This window comes from Drosophila miranda (genome assembly GCF_003369915.1).
Source record: "Drosophila miranda strain MSH22 chromosome Y unlocalized genomic scaffold, D.miranda_PacBio2.1 Contig_Y1_pilon, whole genome shotgun sequence".
NCBI lineage: Eukaryota > Metazoa > Arthropoda > Insecta > Diptera > Drosophilidae > Drosophila > Drosophila miranda.
The window spans coordinates 22653896-22672183 of NW_022881603.1; the positions used below are offsets into that span (position 1 = coordinate 22653896).

Genomic DNA, 18288 nt, shown 5'->3' on the forward strand with positions numbered 1-18288 from the left:
CTTGTAATTTCCTTGCTAATGCTATCTTCCTGCATATTCGCTTCTTCAGAAATTTTTATTTTTAGCATGCTCAAGCTCGGCAAATCATCTCGCGTCTCAATCGCAACAACAAAACTTTCATACGATTTAGGCAAACCATTTAGCAACACAACTGATAAGATCTTTTCATCAACCTTTATGTTGACCTCTGCTAAAGCCTCGTGTACCACCTGGAATTTCCGCAAATATTCCTGTGCACTTATACCATCCGACATTTTTAACGTCAACAATTGTTTAATTAAAAGCACTACCCTTGCTGGTCCGCTTGGCCTGTGAATTTTATTTAGCTTTTGCCATGCCTGTGACGACGATACACAATTTTTAATATTGTTTAGTTGGGTCGATTTAACACAAAGTAAAATTGACGCCAACGCCTTTTGATCCTTTAGTTCAAAAGCTGCACGCTGCTCATTTGTTGCACTTTCACTAAGCTCAATTTTACCACTGACGATTGGCCACAAATCATTTTGTATGAGAACACTTCTCATCAAAACTTCCCATGTGCTATAATTGTTTTCGTCCAGTTTCTCAATATTGAAATTCATATTTCCACTCATTTTTTATACTTATTGTCCCACAGTGCAAAATTTGTAACTGTCGATCGTCTCATGCACAAAGCAACTACGACGACAATACTGTTGTCCGTGTCTTTCTTTTGTTTTTTCGTTTTCTTTTAAGTATCCCTCCGAGTTGCTATTTACACACACACACTCGCGATTTTCTATGCCTTGGTATACACACTTTTGGGTATACACACTCGCGGTTTTGTGCGGCTTGGCATACGCACTTTTTGGTATACACACTTGCGTCCCCGTTCGCTTTTGTGTTTCTTTATCCGTTGGGACTGCTTTATTTTGGACCTTAAACCACGGCAACGGTCCGATTCGCTGCAAAGATCTAATCAAGAAAACACAATGCGAATTTGTTCAACTTGTTCTTTTGCCTTTCTATGTACACACATACACTAATGAGTCTATGCCATTTTTTTAGCACTGCTTTTCACTAAGCACCAAACAATGTTTATTGTTTCTCACTGTTTCTGTTTTATACTGTTTCTGGGTGAATTGGTGTCTGGGCCCATAACCTGTTAAAGTTATTTTATTTGTAAGACAGCAGAAGATTAGTATACAGAATTATATGTGCTTCCGAGTAACATACGCAAGAGACCGACGCCGAAAGAAGAATATCGATATGAGAACATCGATATGAGAACATTGATGTGCAGCAGGGCACATGCGCAGTGTTGTTAGAGATCAATATCTAATTATCGTGGCGGTCACTTTGAACAATGTCACGCCACGTAAATAGAATAAATATGAATTACAACCTACTTATAGTTAATACTGATTAACAAAATCAATTGTTCGACAACGCTACTTCCGCCACAAATCAATCCGTCGCCATCACCGTATACCTCTCTGGCCAGCTAATTGTCTGCTCCAAGACAGGATCGATGGGTGGCGCGATCGCAGGCGGTGGGCTCTTTTTTTCGCTGCAAGACTCTGCATCCTTGGGCTTCAGATAGTCTTCCGCATCCCAGGGTTGCGCCTGGGCCGTACCCCAGACGAGGAATACACAGTTTCCCATAAAGAAAATGATGGCGGCCAGGCCAAATACAATCTGTCATTGGCCACGATCGTGCTGAAGAGTTGGAAAAAACCAGGAGATACATTGATTAGCTTTCGGGGTTTTCACATTCAATGGCAGGGCTGACTCACCTTATCGGTCACGATCTCACCGGCAATCAGTGGCGTGAGGATGGGTATTATATTCGCCACCGTATTGCTCAAACCGATCAGAATTCCGGCATGATTGGGCGAGAGGTCGATGGTATTTAGGGAGCTACCGATCGTAGCCCCACTGTTGACGCCCACACTGAGTGTCATCAGCACGATGGCCAGTACTTTCTTTTCCGCGTTGAGGAATCCAATGCCGATCAGGGCGGCCGCCGGTATCCAGAAGGAGAGCGTATTGAACAGCTTTCGCACGGATGTTAAAGATAGGAACTTCTTCTTGAGCAGGACATCGGCCGTAATCAGATAGACATAGGAGAGCAGCCACATGGCCAGGAATGGCAGCGACGAGAAAACTGCATTGCTCTGGATGTCCATGTTGAGTACGCCGTTGATGTAGGACGGAAGCTCGGCTTGGAGCGTGCTCAGTCCATAGGTTTCAGCGCACCGCGTTACTAGCAAAGCCAAGAACGGAACGGACGTCCAGATCGCCTTCCACGGAATAGGAATTATACGATCATGGAAGTCTTCGTTGTGCTGCAGCGAGGACTCTATGTACTTGCACTCCGCTTCGCCAATGAACCGGGATTCGGGCGCATTGTTGGTTCCGAAAATCAGCCAAAGGACACACCAGGCGGCACAGAGAGCCCCCGAGACATACGAGATTCCCGGCCAACCCATGGCACTCTCGGCAATCATTCCACTGATGAACATGGCCAGTACAGTGCCGCAGTCGGTTCCCGTTTAGCTGAAGGCTCCCAGGCGGTTCCGTTCTTCTGGCGGCGACCACATCGCCAGGTGCTCCGTCACACAGGGGAAGATCACGCCCTGGAACAGACCTTGTAGGATGCGGATGGCGCAGAAGACCTGCCAGCCGGCCCAGGAGATGCACCATGGGGTCATCATGCTGAAGACCGCCGTGCCGAAGCTGGCAATGAACAATACGACCTTTGCACCATACCGACGACAAAGGAAGCTGCCTGGACAGAGGGTCACGATGTAGCCCCAATAAAAGCTAGACAATATGTACGATTTGTGCTTTTCCGTCCACTCGTATTCCTAGTAGACAACGGACCACGTCAGAAATGGATTTCTTTAGATGGAGGAACTCAGTGCACACTCACCGGAAAGTTGGGATTTGTTGTGGCAGCATTGGTCATGGCCACGATGGCTACGCTAACATTGAGGCGGGCAATGTGCATCGCGGTAAGGCCCAGGAAGAGCAGGAACGATTGCAGATGGCGAATGCCAATGCGAGGCCCTTTAGCACCTTTGTTAGTCATTTTTCACGAGCACTGAACCGAGCGAGGGCAGGGGAGGGGAGGATCTTGAGGTCTGCACCGTTTGGTTGGCGGATCGGTTCTGGGCCTTTGCGTTATTGTTTAAGCAGCATTTATATGACAGCTGAAAGCTTCGGGTACTTGGCCATTACTTCACATTACGGTAGTGTTTACTTGCGGACTCGCAGGTGACTCCCACAGAAAGATGCCCTGTCGTTGGGAGGCGCGGAGCAAACACCGCTACTAACTTTGACGCAACTCCTCGATTCCAGAAGTTGATTGACATCCCAGATCTATTGTACAAGAGAGATCATTCATATGTATACGTATAGAGAGTACTCGGTTCAAATGCAAATATTGTTGGGTTTACACAAAGCTACCACCTTGGTAGCTGAAAAACACTCCCCATGCGATGGCCCATTTGCCAAAGACTTGTTTATTTGTCCAAAAGATTTATGGCGGAAAAGCTCGAACTTCTATCGGATCCAGGTGGACGTTTAAAGCGGAAACTAAGTGCTATAACCAGGCGAACCGTAGTTTCCAGTTAACATCGTCAATGGGGCCATAAATGAATGATTCTAATTTATTTTTTGAATATTATTCTTTATGGTTCACGTCGCGTGAAACAATGGATCGCGCCTGATAAGCGATGCTACCCGCTAAATAAATAATAAACTAATCGATAATGTACCCGACCCAAAGAGCCCAAGAGTGTTTACAATCTTTCTATCAATTTATTGAACGTTCTTATATTTAAACAGCTATAATCTAGGGCTAAACCTCTTCGCTATTCGAAGCTCGAGTGATTCCCCATCGAACCACTCGTGAGCGTCTCTGAGAAAAAGCTGCACGGACTCAAGTGGGGAGATTAGGAATTCTATCGGGTCTGGAGAGTCGGAAATTGTACTATCTGGATTTTTCGTCGATTGCCTTCGGCTTGCGCTCGGCCAGCTCTGGTTCGTGGGGCTGTAAAAAGTCTTCGGCATCCCAGGGTTGGGATACAGCCGTCCCAAAGGCCAAATATATGCATTTCCCCACAAAGAAAAGCACAGCCGCAATAATGAACACAATCTGCCATTGTGTACGATCCCTCTAAAAAAAACGAGAAACCATTTGTTCGGAGCAGAACCCAGCCGATTAGCTGCTTGCCAAATAGCACCTAATTCTTGGCCCTCAGCCGCTTATTTTGTTTGTTACTTATGTCTATGTCACTCATTTGTTTGTTAAAGCTTTGCGCTTGCTTGCCCTGCTAAACGCTCTCTGCCAGCTCGCTCTTCGCTATCTCCGCTTTGCGTCTGCCTACCGACGTCGGCCGAGCGAAGCTGCGCATAGCGATCGGAGCGGCAATGTAAAGGGCAGGCAAGCCACACTTGCAATTTGGATGTCACGCATTAAAGAACATATCGTAATTTTATTTCTGCGCCGAGTTTTATTTAATTCGAAATAATTAGTCGGCCGATTGGGGATAAAAAACATTATCTCCACACCATTAATAGATATTGATATTTCGATGGAGTGGTGACAACCACTTACAGTATCCTCCACGATGAAGCCCACAACTAGAGGAGTGACTATGGGCACTATATTCGCCGCTGTATTGACTATCCCCATTACAATACTGGCATGATTCGGCGAGAGATCTATGGTGTTGATGGAGCTACCGATGGTGGCGCCACTGTTGAAGCCAACACTGAGTGTCATCAGAACGATGGCCAGAGTTTTCTGGTCCTTGTCCAGGAATCTGATGATGATCAGTGTCGCAAACGGAATCCAAAGATCTCAGAGACTATAAAAGCTAGAGCAACCAAATTTGGTATCCACACTCCAAATATATCGGACCGAGACGGGTTTGTTTCAAAATTTCGCCACACCCCCTTCCGCCCCGCAAAGGACGAAAATCTGGGGATATTCAAAAATCTCAGAGACTATTAAGGCTAGAGTAACCAAATTTGGTATCCGCACTCCTGTTAGATCTTACTATAAAACGTGTATCTCAAAATTTCGCTCCACCCTCTTCCGCCCACACAAAGGACGAAAATCTGTTGCATCCACAATATTGCACATTCGAGAAAACTAAAAGCGCAGAATCATAGATAATGACCATATCTATCAGATTGCTGAATCTGGATCAGATCAGATCATTTTTATAGCCAATAGGAACAAATCAATTTGAGTCACGCTCAGACTGATTTTCTGTCTCTCTCGCACGCACTCTTTGTCGTGTCGTTCAATATTAGCGGCGTCTGCCGGAGGAGAGCCATACTGACTAAGTATCGGGTATAACTGTAGAGTTGCGGTGTCCGCAGCAACTCACAACTTTCCCCCTCGTTTAAAACTTAAACTGAAGTGTCGCATATTTAACTATATATATATATGTATGTATAAGCCAACATCCAGAGCGCTGACCTAAGGCAACAGTGGATCTTGGTCATTCTCCAGTCATCAGCTGATACCATAAACCTCTGGACAATAGCCACCACTTGAGATAGGCGGCCCTGACACGCGTAATGGGGAATACCAGAAACAGCTAAACTTTCCAAGAGCACTACAACCCCTTCTAAGCCAAAGCACTTACGATGGCATGGTTTTCCCTTATCGAAGTCACAGTTTTTCGGACCCTTAGTGGATAAACTGAAATGTCAATTTAATTGAACACCCATCGATCTTGTTCTCACCCGACCCATACGTCAATCGCATGGGCATTAAACACGTTCAATACTTCTGATAGCTCCAGCAATAATCTATGTTAGATAATGAAATTTCTATGGACTTATGTCGAACTGCCATTGCCCTTCATCAAAGCTTCATCAAAATTGACACGGAAATAGGTTTATATTTGATTTATTTGTACTTTTTATGTCTTATCAATTAGTTTTGAATATTCTAAGAAATACTGTGCTTATATGACCACGGACCAGCCGATAATGATTTTCTATTGGAACATTATTCCTTCGAAATTTTTATTTTTATTAAATTTATAATCAGGTGAACCACGTAGGGATCATATAGGGATCAGGACTTACATCATCCGTTACGATAACGCCAACCAAGAGGGGCGTTAGAATGGGCACAACGTTGCCCGCCGTATTGACGATACCCATGAGGATGCCAGCATGGTTGGGCGACAGATCGATTGTGTTGATCGTGCTGCCGATGGTGCTTCCGGCATTGATACCCACATTAGCGCACATCAAGACAACGGCCAGGGTCTTCTACTCGCTGTCCAGGAATCCGATGCCGATCAAAATGATGGCGGGAATAAAGAACGATATGGAATTGAACGTCTTGCGGATCCCTGTGATGGTCATGGTTCCTCCTGTTAGCAGGATGTCCGCAATGATCGCATACACAAAGGCCATCACCCAGGAGGTCAAGTAGGGCACGAGGGTGCCGAGAAGATGGCATTATTCTTCATGTCCATCAGCAGGACACCGTTCATGTACGAAGGCATCTCCGTCTGCAGCGTGGAATAGCCCCAGGACTGGCAACAGCGCGTGATCATCAGGGCCCAGAACGGAACGGAACTCCATATGGCTCCCCAGGGAACCGGGATTGGCCCCTTCGCCTTCTAATCCTCCGCCTCCTTCGTGCGACTGGAGTTGATCGAGGTCTCAATGTAGTTTAGCTCTTCATCGCTGATGTACTTGGATTCCCGAGGCGTGTTAGCGCCGAAGATCAGCCAGATGATGCACCAGGCCACGCCAACGGCACTCGAAATGTAAAAGATTCCGGGCCAAGCCATGCTAGAAGCGGCAATCTGGCCACTGGCAAACATCGCCAGCAGAGTGCCACAGTCGAGACCCGTATTGGCCAGGGCGCCCAGACGATTGCGCTCGTTTACGGGACTCCAGTTGGCGAGGTGGGCGTGGATGCAGGGGAATAAAAAGCCCTGGAACAGGCCCATCGCCATACGAATGACGCAATAGGCCTGCCAGCCGCCCCAGGAGCTGCACCAAGGCGGAAGCAGGGCCAGCTGAGCCGATCCAATAGTCGACACGAACATGGTCATCCTTGCGCCAAAGCGACGACAGAGCCAGCCACCGAGGAACTGTGTCATGATGTAGCCCCAGAAGAAGCTGTACAGGATATACGAGCGCTGCTTTCCATCCCAATCATATTCCTGGAGGAAAAATAGTAAAGGGTTAGGCTAATGCTCAGAACAGAGATGCGGCAGACTTACAGGGAAATTGGGATTGGTGCTTTCGGAATTCGTCATGGCCACAATTGCCACGCCAGCATTAAACTTGGCCATATAGTTGACCACGATCGACAGGAAGAGCAGAAAGGTCTGCACATGCCGTTGGCCAATTACGGGACCTGAGAAATTGTCAAATAAGTCTGTTTAATGCCAATCACTCAACTAGATACACTTTATAAAGTAGCATTCAGGATCGAGAGGCAACTCAATTTGCAACCGACTGTCAGCTTACTTTACACCTTCCGCGTACTCGGTTTTTAGTGGGACTAATCGCAGTCTGAAGTGAGAACCGCGTTATGGAGAGTAAATCAGAGCACTTGACAAACACGATATCGATAACGAAGCCAGAAATCATGCCCACAGCGAGATAGGGAGTACAAGTGATAGGAATTTCATGGTTCTTAATGAATGGGAGGGTACCACGATTTTAATCCGGATGCGGAGATCTACACCGTACCGATAGCGATCGAAAAGGAAAGGCCCCCCATTTACGAAGCATCAAATACTCTGCCAGACCTCTGGTCGCAGTCATGCGCTTAATCAAGAGACAGTTTGAGCTCTGGAGAGCCCCGGGGCTTACGTGTAATCTTATCGCTGACCATGTCAATTATCTTGACCGTGTTTACCCCTTGGACCTTGTAGTGCGCTTGTTGTAAAAATTGTTTGCATCAACGTCTTAATTTTCCCTAAAATTATGCTACCCGAATTGGCTAAGCCTTCTTTTGGGTTAAAGAAATCTAAGCTTTTAACACGCCATCTATTGGGTGCGCTTCGTCACCGTGGGCTGCCCATATTATTTCTTTTGGCTGACGTTTTAATCGGCCTCTTCCTCCCACTGTCATTTTGACAAATCCAAAAGAAAAAGGGAAGAAAGATTGGAGGAGGCCTTGATTTCCGGGAGAAGCAGCTCTCTCTCTCCTCGTGGTATCCGAACAGTACGGACGTACTTATCCAGCTCTAAAAAAAAAAAAATTTTAATAAAAGTTACAAATCAAATAAAAGTTCTCGGGAGATCAGCACGATCCGCCGGCCTTTCGACAGCAAGACCCCATCCACCCAGAAGAGAAACCAATCCCCGATCCACTGTGCAGAGGATGGTGCGAATTTTCCGACGATCGCCCCAAAGCGGGCCACCGTAGAGTTGGGAAGCTCGACATAAAGACCCAACGCCATCCACCACAGCGAGCCCTTCAGCAGTTCCCGAGCTTCAGCGCCGACAGAGGGCGGCCCCTCAGCCGTTTCCGAGCTTTAGCGCCGGCCGCAGCAAGCTCTTCGCCGCCCCAACGCGAGCCGTCGCGACCGAGAGTGGGCCATCCAGCCACCGGGCCAAGAGCCCTAAACAAAAAGTGTCAAGTGATCTTCCTTGCTAATGACAAGGAATAACCAGACTCGTCCAAGGAAAAAGAGACCCTGACCCGAATTTTTTTTGCCACCGTGCTTCGCCCTAACCTAAAAGTCAGATCATGACATGTGCAGGTTAAATGTATTAAATAAACCCCAACGGAACGGGCAGAACTCGTATGAACCTCTTTGTGGCCCATTGTGCATTTACTCCCAAAGAACATATGTGCGCTTCTTAGGCCGTTGACCCCTTTGTGCCCGTGAAACGAAACCAGCTGCTTGGAGTTTTTCCGTGCGCCCACACCTTGGTCTATGTATCAAGACCTACCCCAACGAACCTGAATAAACGAATAAATATTGAATAAAGAATAATATATAGAAGTTAAATATGGAATAATTTGATTTATGAACTATATATGCCCAAAAAAAGTCCCTAAACAAAAAGGAAAAGAAAATAAGATCAAGATAATCTGGTGTTAGCCGTGGTCATGCGTGTCCATGTGTGTGTGCTCTCTCTCTAAAATTTACAGGTATTCCCCTCGCCGAAAGATCTTTTGAACGTGGCCGGAACATGAAAGTACGTAAGTGAACGAACTCCCAGTTATCGTTTATAAACTTTTAACATAAAGAGACAAAAAAACCATACATGAGCCCGGTCGGCCGTATTCTTAGATTTTTCCCTAAATTATGTTGGAGCTTTTTTTGTTGTAAAGTGGCCTTAATCCCACGAAAAGCTCAAGAGCTTTGGAAGCTTTAAGCTTTAGCGCAGATCAGCGGCAGCAGGTGTTTCACACCTATGCTACTGTGATTAGTTACACTTACTTTTTGCATTAATACGAAAATAACGAAAATGAAGAAATCTTAAATTACAAAAGTTCCTAGTTAAATATTCATGAAATTATTCCCAGTACCCTATCATCTGTTTTTGAGATCATACATATTATTAATATTATTTAAAATTATTATTCCTATATTTTTATTTCTCTTATTGCCCTAGCTTATACTCTACCCTTAAATATATATAATTTTCTTTCTACCCATGTATTTAGCTTTAGGCCCTATCGTTAAAAATAAATATTGTTAATGATTTGGAAATGATTTGTTAGAAGATTTTTGTTTAGGAGCCATGCAGGGATCGATGAGGGAGAGTGGAGTATGACCCCAGGCGAGAAAAGGTATCATCCATAAGCCATATTTTCTCCGGAATTAGGATGATCAAGGTTGGGAGGGCCATGGCTGTTGCACCCAACACCAGCACAGCTACCCGTCGGTTCGGATATGCATGGCGGAGGCCAACTTCCCTTTCCCCTTAATTGCTTTGTCCCTTCTAATTCCCCCAGCGAACAAAAATAATAAGATAATGCATCGACGCGAGCACGTAAAGGAAAGGACCAGTATAGGAACCCCCCCATACTACCGACCATACAGCCGGAGACAGCGGGTGCACCAGTCCTGCCCGATACACCCCCGACCAGCTCGAGTGGCACCGCCACACACAACAATCGTTGTATGTGATATGCTACAACCTATCGGATCTGTGCACACCCAACACATGCTTCACACGATCCAACCTCCAAAATATAGCGTCCCTCGGGGCACGAGCCGATAGCGAAGCGCTTTAATCAATCAAGGCGCCATGCTCCAGCTTGAGTGGGGTTTCTGAAACCATTTCAGGTGTTCGATACGAGTATATTTCTTTTATTGCACTATAACGCTAACATTATTCTATACATATTGCTTGACTCGAGTTACAACCAGAGAACGATCTTTAGCGACTCTCCTCCTCCTCTTCCTGAAGTCGCAGTATGTCCGCTTTGTTGATGAAATAATAACTTGGCTGCCGGCCCTTCAGGTCTTTAGCGGTGCGCTTGCCCCGTTCTGAATCAGTATCCGACTGACGCTCTCCAGTGAGTTGGTGCCCATGGCATAGTGCAGAACAGTGCGTTCCAGCTGGTGGTTAAAACAAGTAGAATCATTGAATAAACCTTAAAGTAAGACGCACTTACATTATCTGTGATCTTCAGTGCCTCGGGACAGAGTTTCACCAAGTGCTGAACCATTTCCTCGGACTCCTTCAGCACTGCTATGTGCAGGGCGGTTCGACCTGCGAATCAAAAGAATCGAATCAAAAATGGTTCTTGTATTGTGGGAAACGTTGGTGGTACCGTAGTAGTTCTTGGTTTTAATCAACCACTTGGCATTGGAGACGGCGGTTAGCTCCCTCACTCTCTCCATATTGTTCTCCCTGATCATTTGGTGCAGCTCCTCGCGGGTCTCCTCCAGCCCACGCAGTTTTTCCAAGAACTTGCCCAGGGCTTCGTGCTGTCGGGTGGCAACCACATCCCCAATGACTGACCGCTCTCATCCTCAATGTCCAGGATGTGATCGTAGCCCTGCAATGCCAGTTGATCAAAGGGTTCCACTTGTCCTGAAAAAAGAGTTGAAAAGATGTATTCTGATCTCAATGCAATGGTTTGGCGACCGATCCTACGATGGCGCCTGGGCCAGGATATAGCGATCGATCTCTGCCGCATTGTTGGGCTGATTGGCCTGAAAGGAGACATCGCGAGCGGTGCGATATAGCTCATCCCGGTAGCTGATATCGATGCCAGACTCCTCGATGAGGGTGTACAGTGCGCCGCGGCGATGCAACATGCTCTGCCCATGCTCGTCCGGTTCCTCCATATGCTGGACGGTCAGAATATCCTCCTCTTCGGCCAGCGATCGGTCATCTAGCTCGATGAGATCTGCATTGCCGATGCCATTGCGACCGCCAACCGGCAACGGATTAGATTTGACCATGGCATTGGAGGTGGAAGTGCCCGTGTGGACTTCCACTTCGGTGATGGGCTTCCGTTCACCCATGAAGTGCTGCAGATAGCCGGTGAGATAGGCCACGGGATCCTTGGGCCGTTTGTTAGCGATCTCGGTGAGAGCCCTGATCAGGTGATCGGCCAGAGCTTAAATAATGTATACATGTTATCGGTGGACTCCATTCCGTATTCCTAAATACTCACAGTCTGCCAGATATTTTCCCTGTTCCGTCTTGAAGATGGGATTGGCCTGAAAGCTCATGGACTGCGCCTGACCTGCACAGAGAACATATAGCATTAGTCATTCTCTCCATCTCAGGGATCGGGGGGTATCACACTCATGGGATAGAGTCCCAGGAAATCTATACTATACACAAAGCGAGAGGAGCAGGAGGTTTTGGGGGGTAGAGAAGGTAGGTTAGCTTAGGTTAAGGCGGTAGCCGGGAGGGGGGGGGGGGGGATAAGAGCCTCCCGCCCCCAAGCTCACTTGGACCTATAAAAGGTCCGTTGTGTTGCCGCATGGGCATGTGCCCCTTCGCGTTGCCCGAACCGTGAGAGCATACTACTGCAGGTTAAGGGCAGTCCCATCCGGTGGCTTGGATGTATTTGGACAAGGTCCCTGGTTTGATTCAAGGTAACAAACGAAGATTCTGATGCCGATGGTGGAACTCAAAGAAACATTGCAAATCATATGGAAATCGGAACAAGATCACATTCCCGGGACGTATGTACGTAGGTGTAAACTGAAATCAGAACGTACGATTACGGAATTTGGAATATGTGCGGCGTACGAAGAAGCTCAGCGTAAGCGGAGGAGTAGGTGGATATTGATGGCAATGCTGGGCACACAAGAGTCAAGAATCGATCAAGTTAGGATCTATATAAGTATGTTTCTAAGATAACAGTAGGTACGGGTACGAGTACGAGCATGTATGTTATGTACATTGGGGGTATGGGGACCCATCCCATCACATCCCATCCTATTCGCCGGAGGCTCAATTGCGATCCACAATGCTGTTCTTCTTGCGCTTGAAGATCTTCACCAGCATGGTGGCAATGTGCTTTGAATTTGTCAGCGACATGTCCTTCTCGAGGGACAGTATATTGGTTACGGCGGTGCAATAGTCCTGGAACAGCACATACTCCACAATGCCCATGCTCTGCATATTGATGAGCCGCACCGTGAGCTTGGACAGGCGGTTCGTCACCATGCTGAGCCCTCGCACGTCGCACAGGTGCCTTAGGTTGTCCATCTCCTTCATCAGATTGGGCAGCTTCACGATCGTCGTCATTTTGAGGCCTGTGCCCAGGAAGGCTGGCCTAGATTGCAAATATCCGAGCAGATAGCTCTCCTTAAAGTGCAGCTGCGTCTCCAGATAGGTCACGGCTCGTCCCACCCGCGTATAGGCCGCTCCCATATCGCCCGGATCCTTGCTGCTCGTCGTCGAGATCACGCGCAAATGCTCCTGGCAGTTCAGCCACACGGCCGGAATTAACAAAGACGCCCCGGCCATAGGGCCAGAGGCACCATTAAATGCTGTCGACTCGGCTGCCTGCACCAGGTCTTTGGTGTCCAGCAGGGATGTCATCAGACCCAAACTGCTGAGCATTAGGGTCACCTCCGAATCGGGCTCGAGCAGCTCCGTGAGGGTATAGTAATTGCCGGACTCCGTCTCCCCAATGGCATCCGCAAAGCTGGTCGTGAATATCTTGCCCATCATGAGGCGCTCGGCCTGCTCCAATTGGCCAATGGTCAGGTTCAGGGGAAGCTCCAGCTGGTCGAGATTGCGCAAGGCCTCCACAATGCAACGCGTGACCAGAATTGACTGATCGTCGTAGACGAAGGCGGCCATATTCAGTCGACCGCCGTTCCCCATGGAAGAGTAGGCGAGAGACTGTGGTCGAGTCGCGTCTGGCGGCGCTTGATCTTTTCGTAAACGGCACGCTTGAGGAAGCGGCTCAGGAAGCTGGTCACCGACAACTTCAGCGATGAGGCGCTCAGTGGCTTCCGGTGCGACAGGGCCGAGGCCGTGCTGGCGCTCAAAAGCTTTCCCGATTCCGCTATCACGTTGTAACAGCGCTCCAGAGTGCGTGAGATCTCACCATCCTGCAGCTCTCGCCGGGCACTGTGCAGATCGTCGGGAACTGCGGCATTGGGTGTAATTTTTGGATTTGATGATTATCATTTTACACAGCACACACACACACAGCGGGATGATGAACACCAAAGCATGTACAGAGACACAGATACTGATACACGGAAACGAGCACGAATGAGGGAGCTTGCCAAATGGGTGCTGAAGAAAAGGCGACGGTGCTTCAAGTGCTTTCTGTGGATAAATAAACCCCGAATGTATGGTGTTTATGTGTGATATGTGTTACATACCAAATAAATCATCAATATTGCCAATGATTTCATTGAAAAAATCACGGTTTCCCTCCATTATGAGAACGATTACTTTGATTGCAGCGCAACTGAGAATCAGGTACGACTACGCGGACGAGTGTTTGACTGACAATTGAGCGAAGGACAACGTGTGCTGCACGGTGCGACTGAAAATCGATGACTGAATGCTCGGCCAGGGCACGGGCCAAGTCCATGGCACTCTGGAGGTACAGTACACACCCTCTTTTCATATATTTGACATGGCAAGCAAACGTATTTAATTATTTTGGTTTACTTTACTTGGTGGGTGTCTCTGCCCCTTTGTGTTTTTGTGGGGGTACTCGTAATTCAAATGAAACCGAACGAAAAGCCGCACAAAAGCAAAGAAAACGAGGGGGAACGTTGTGAGTTGCAGCGGACACCGCAACTCTACAGTTATACCCGATACTAAGTCAGTAGGAGAGAGAGCCACCCCGGCAGACGCCGCTAATTTGAACGACACGACAAAGAGTGCGTGCGAGAGAGACAGAAAATCAGTCTGATCGTGACGTCGGGGGCTGCGTAGCCAGTGCCAATTGATTTGTTCCTTTTGGGTATAAAAATGATCCGATCTGATCCAGATTTAGCAGTCTGATAGATATGGTCATTATCTATGATTCTGCGTTTTTAGTTTTCTCGAATCTGCAATATTGTGGATGCAACAGATTTTCGTTCTTTGTAGGAGCGGAATGGGGTGGGGCGAAATTCTGAGATAAACGTTTTATAGTGAGATCTAACAGAAGTGCGGATACCAAATTTGGTTACTCTAGCCTTAATAGTCTCTGAGATTTGTGGATGCCCCAGATTTTCATCCTTTGCGGGGGTGGAAGGGGGTGTGGCGAAATTTGGACACGAAACGGTCAAGGTCCGATATCACAGGAGTGTGGATACCAAATTTGGTTGCTCTGGCTCTTATAGGTTCTGAGATCCTTGAACTCATATTTTGCAATTGGCAAAGCCGACCATGAGACCTGTGTGTTAGAGAGAGAAAGAATGAAATTGTTTTCTTGATTCTGGCTATAATAATTATACGATCTGGTTGAGATTTTACACTCTAGAACATATGGTCATCCTCTACGATTCTGCTTTTTTGGCTTTATCGTATCTTTAAAAATGTGGATGCCACAGATTTCCGTTCTTTGTGGGGGCCGAAGTAGGCGGGGCGAAGTTTTGAAATATTTTTGTAGCAGTGAGATATCACAGAAGTCTGGATACAAAACATCGTTGCTCTAGCTCTTATAGTCTTTGAGCACTAGGCGCTGAAGGGGACGGACAGACGGACAGACGGACGGACGGACAGACGGACGGACGGACGGACGGACAGACGGACAGACAGACATGGCTCAATCGACTCGGCTATTGATGCTGATCAAGAATATATATACTTTATGGGGTCGGAAACGATTCCTTCTGGACGTTACACACATCCACTTTTACCACAAATCTAATATACCCCAATACTCATTTTGAGTATCGGGTATAAAAATGAGTAAGCTTTCCCGATACTATTTCGAGTGGAGTGGTTTGTGCTATATCATGGTATGACTCTTGTGACTGGTCTTGAGCTGGAACAGCTGCAGGTGGACACACAGGTCAGGTCAGGTGCTGTGCCAGCCCTCTTGTCCTACCTTGATCGTTGAGCAACTGATTCTCGAGCTCCTCGGCCCCAAAGAGATCGAGCAGCTCGGTGTAGTTGAGAATATCCTTCGCCTTCTCCTTGTCCAAATAGAGCTCGGCCGTGTGGCCCAGCTGTGTGCAACGTTGTGGTTGTAATTGCATTTTAAATATTAATAAATTCAGTTTGGGTTTATCATAAATTTATGGCATATTGATGCGGCACACAGACACAGACATGGTGATATGAAAATGGGAGTACCCAGCACCTTGGCCCACTTTGAATTGGATTTCGAACATTTGAAATTTGCCGATGAGGCGCCCCCAACAGTTGCTTTCGTTCCCAGTTCTATTACTATTTCAAGAATGTATTTCTAATCTGGCTGTCAGGAATTCTCCCTCCAAATAGGGATAATTGATAAATTGCCACCGAAAAAGTGGTTATTCTGTATTTCCCCCCGCTTTCCCTTCACTCACCATGTCCAGTGCCTTGGAATTGCCGCCCAGCTGGGATAACATGTTGTAGAAATGGCCATTGTCCTTTATCGTGGCTGCATTATCCGTAATTGTCATAGTCTCCGGAAAGCGCGAAGCCAAATACCGAACGATGTCTGCACACAAAAAAAGTCAAGCGAAAAAGCCAATCGAAATAGGGAATTTAAGTGGAAGGAGAGTATACCCAACACCCACCCGTATGTCCAAAGAGCACGGCCACGTGCAGGGCCGTGGAGCCATTGGGGGATATGTCGTCCTTTGCAATGGCTAACTTCCGGCGATCCAGGGCCTGCTGCAGCGCCAGCAAGCTGCCGTCACGTGCCGCATCGTGCACGCGATGGATTTTCTCCTGTCAGAGTAGCATATGAACCGTGCCTTAATTAGTGGCTACTCCTTCCGACCATCCCCCTACTACCTTCCGCTTACCATGTAGCTGGGCACGTTGTTGAGAAAGGCTTGTATTTCCGCCTCCTTGGACTTGGGATTCAACAGACTAGCGCCCTCGCCATTCAGCACGATCTCGGCCAGCTGCTCAAGGTCCCCCGATTCGATGATCTGCTTCATGCGTGCCTCCTGCGAAGGGAGAGGCAAAACCAGTCAATTAGAGATTGCTAGACAGACATTCATTCAGTGCGTAATCGAAAGCGTAATTGTTCGGTGTGACAGAATAGAAAAGATGACAGAAATGGTTAGCAAATAAAAGATGAAACCCAAATGACAAGCCTGGTGAGACAGCAACAGAGAGAGAGCAACAGAGATTGAAAGATAGGAAAGGATAGCATCGTATACTTCATCAATTGCAGTTTGAGACTGAACTGTATAATCCTCGGGTGCGCCCTGCACAAAGCCCTCGATGGCCATGGCCGATGTCAGGGATTCGCCGCAATCCTTATCAGGTCCCGTTTCCGGTTCAGTTGGTTGTTCTCCTCCTATCGACTGCGACTCCTCCAGGGGCTGGATGTCCTTTGTAACTGGCGCTATCACATCCTCTACAAAGGGTTTTTTGAGTTTTACTTGGCGAACTGTCGTTTGTCGATTATCGCTAAAAAGTGCAGGTAACATGACAACACTCGCAAACAGGACACAAACAGGTGGAAAGGGACTACGTTTTTACAAGGACTAGGTGCCACTACAGAATGACAATGCCAGCGCTGTTGACCCATTAAATAATTGAGATAGTAAATACATATGTATATCCATAGGTAAATAGAAATCTACGGCACGTATACGTAATGTTACGCATACGCCCTGTTTTCGAAACAAATTGCACCTACACTTTCATTACTTTTATTGAAATGCAGCACCTCCTACCATTTCCATGCCTTCTAACCCCTAACCTCTAGGGAAAACTTGATTATCCTTAACAAATCGTTCGTGGGGGACTGCAGAAAATCGTTGCAACGTTGCACCAACTGGAATGTGTATATACAGCAATTTGATATATCCAATATGTAGATATACATATATCATATATCATCTATCTAATGCCTGCAACTGCAAATGTTTTGACGTTTGCATGTTCCTTTGCCATTTGGACTCTGGCCTGGCTGCCGCTCTGACAGTTGAGGAGCTCTGGCTCTGAGGCTGGTGCGCGGCTATCGTCTTTCCGTCTCCACATGTCAGTGAAAGCGCTATGGGAGTGAGTGCATTATTATAAAGTCTATCTGTGGGTAAACAGCTGCTGATTTTCGCCAATCGATAGTGCCGCAAATCGGGGGCAGGGCAGACACTGGCATTGATTTGATCTAAGGAACTCGAATGAATACGAGTATACGAATGGATGGTACACAAAACGAACTGAAACTGAAACTTTAATGAAAATCGAAACTGAAAGGGAAACGGAAACGGAAACACAATACATGGGAATTGGCGGCTTTTTTCTCTTTTTGGAGTGGGAGGTGGGGTGCAATGGAAACGATAACGAAAAGACACAAGTTGCAGGTTTTGCATTCCATTTTTAATTGGTTACTGTAATCGTTGATGGTTTAATATTAATTTTTTTACTTCCAGTTGCTTTTAAAAAATATATAGGTATATATATAAAGAGTCTATGTATATCTGCATAAAGAAGTAAAAAGTCTGGTTATATAATTATATAAGCTGATTGCTACTGTTATTCTTTCTTAGATTGCGGCTGCAGTTGTTGCTGTTGCTGTTGCTGTGGCTGTGGCTCTTGCTGTTGCTTCTGCTGTTATTTTTGGTGTGGAAAACAATTAGAATGAATGGAATTTGGGTGACTGCTGCATTTAATTGATTGATTGGTTGTTAGATAGTTAGTCTGCTTTCATTTTACAGTTCACAGTTGAGTTTGAAGATTTGGAAAAAGTAGTTTGAGCGGTTGAACGGCACA

At 46.8% G+C, this 18288-nt stretch overlaps 1 protein-coding gene and 3 pseudogenes across 1 annotated transcript; all 4 read right to left on the bottom strand.

Moving 5' to 3' along the window:
- Nucleotides 1-1261: 1261 nt before the first annotated feature.
- On the bottom strand, nt 1262-3296 carry LOC117190928 (annotated as a pseudogene).
- Nucleotides 3297-3958: 662 nt separating this feature from the next.
- On the bottom strand, nt 3959-7852 carry LOC117191515 (annotated as a pseudogene).
- A 2447-nt stretch (nt 7853-10299) lies between these two features.
- Nucleotides 10300-13945, bottom strand: LOC117189408 (annotated as a pseudogene).
- A 2200-nt stretch (nt 13946-16145) lies between these two features.
- On the bottom strand, nt 16146-17000 carry LOC117191516. The gene is made up of 2 exons (XM_033396359.1): nt 16728-17000; nt 16146-16511 (listed from the first exon to the last, which is right to left on the bottom strand). The coding sequence occupies exons 1-2, from the start codon at nt 16998-17000 to the stop codon at nt 16350-16352; spliced, it is 435 nt and encodes a 144-aa protein (XP_033252250.1). The 3' UTR covers nt 16146-16349.
- Between the last annotated feature and the right edge of the window lie 1288 nt (nt 17001-18288).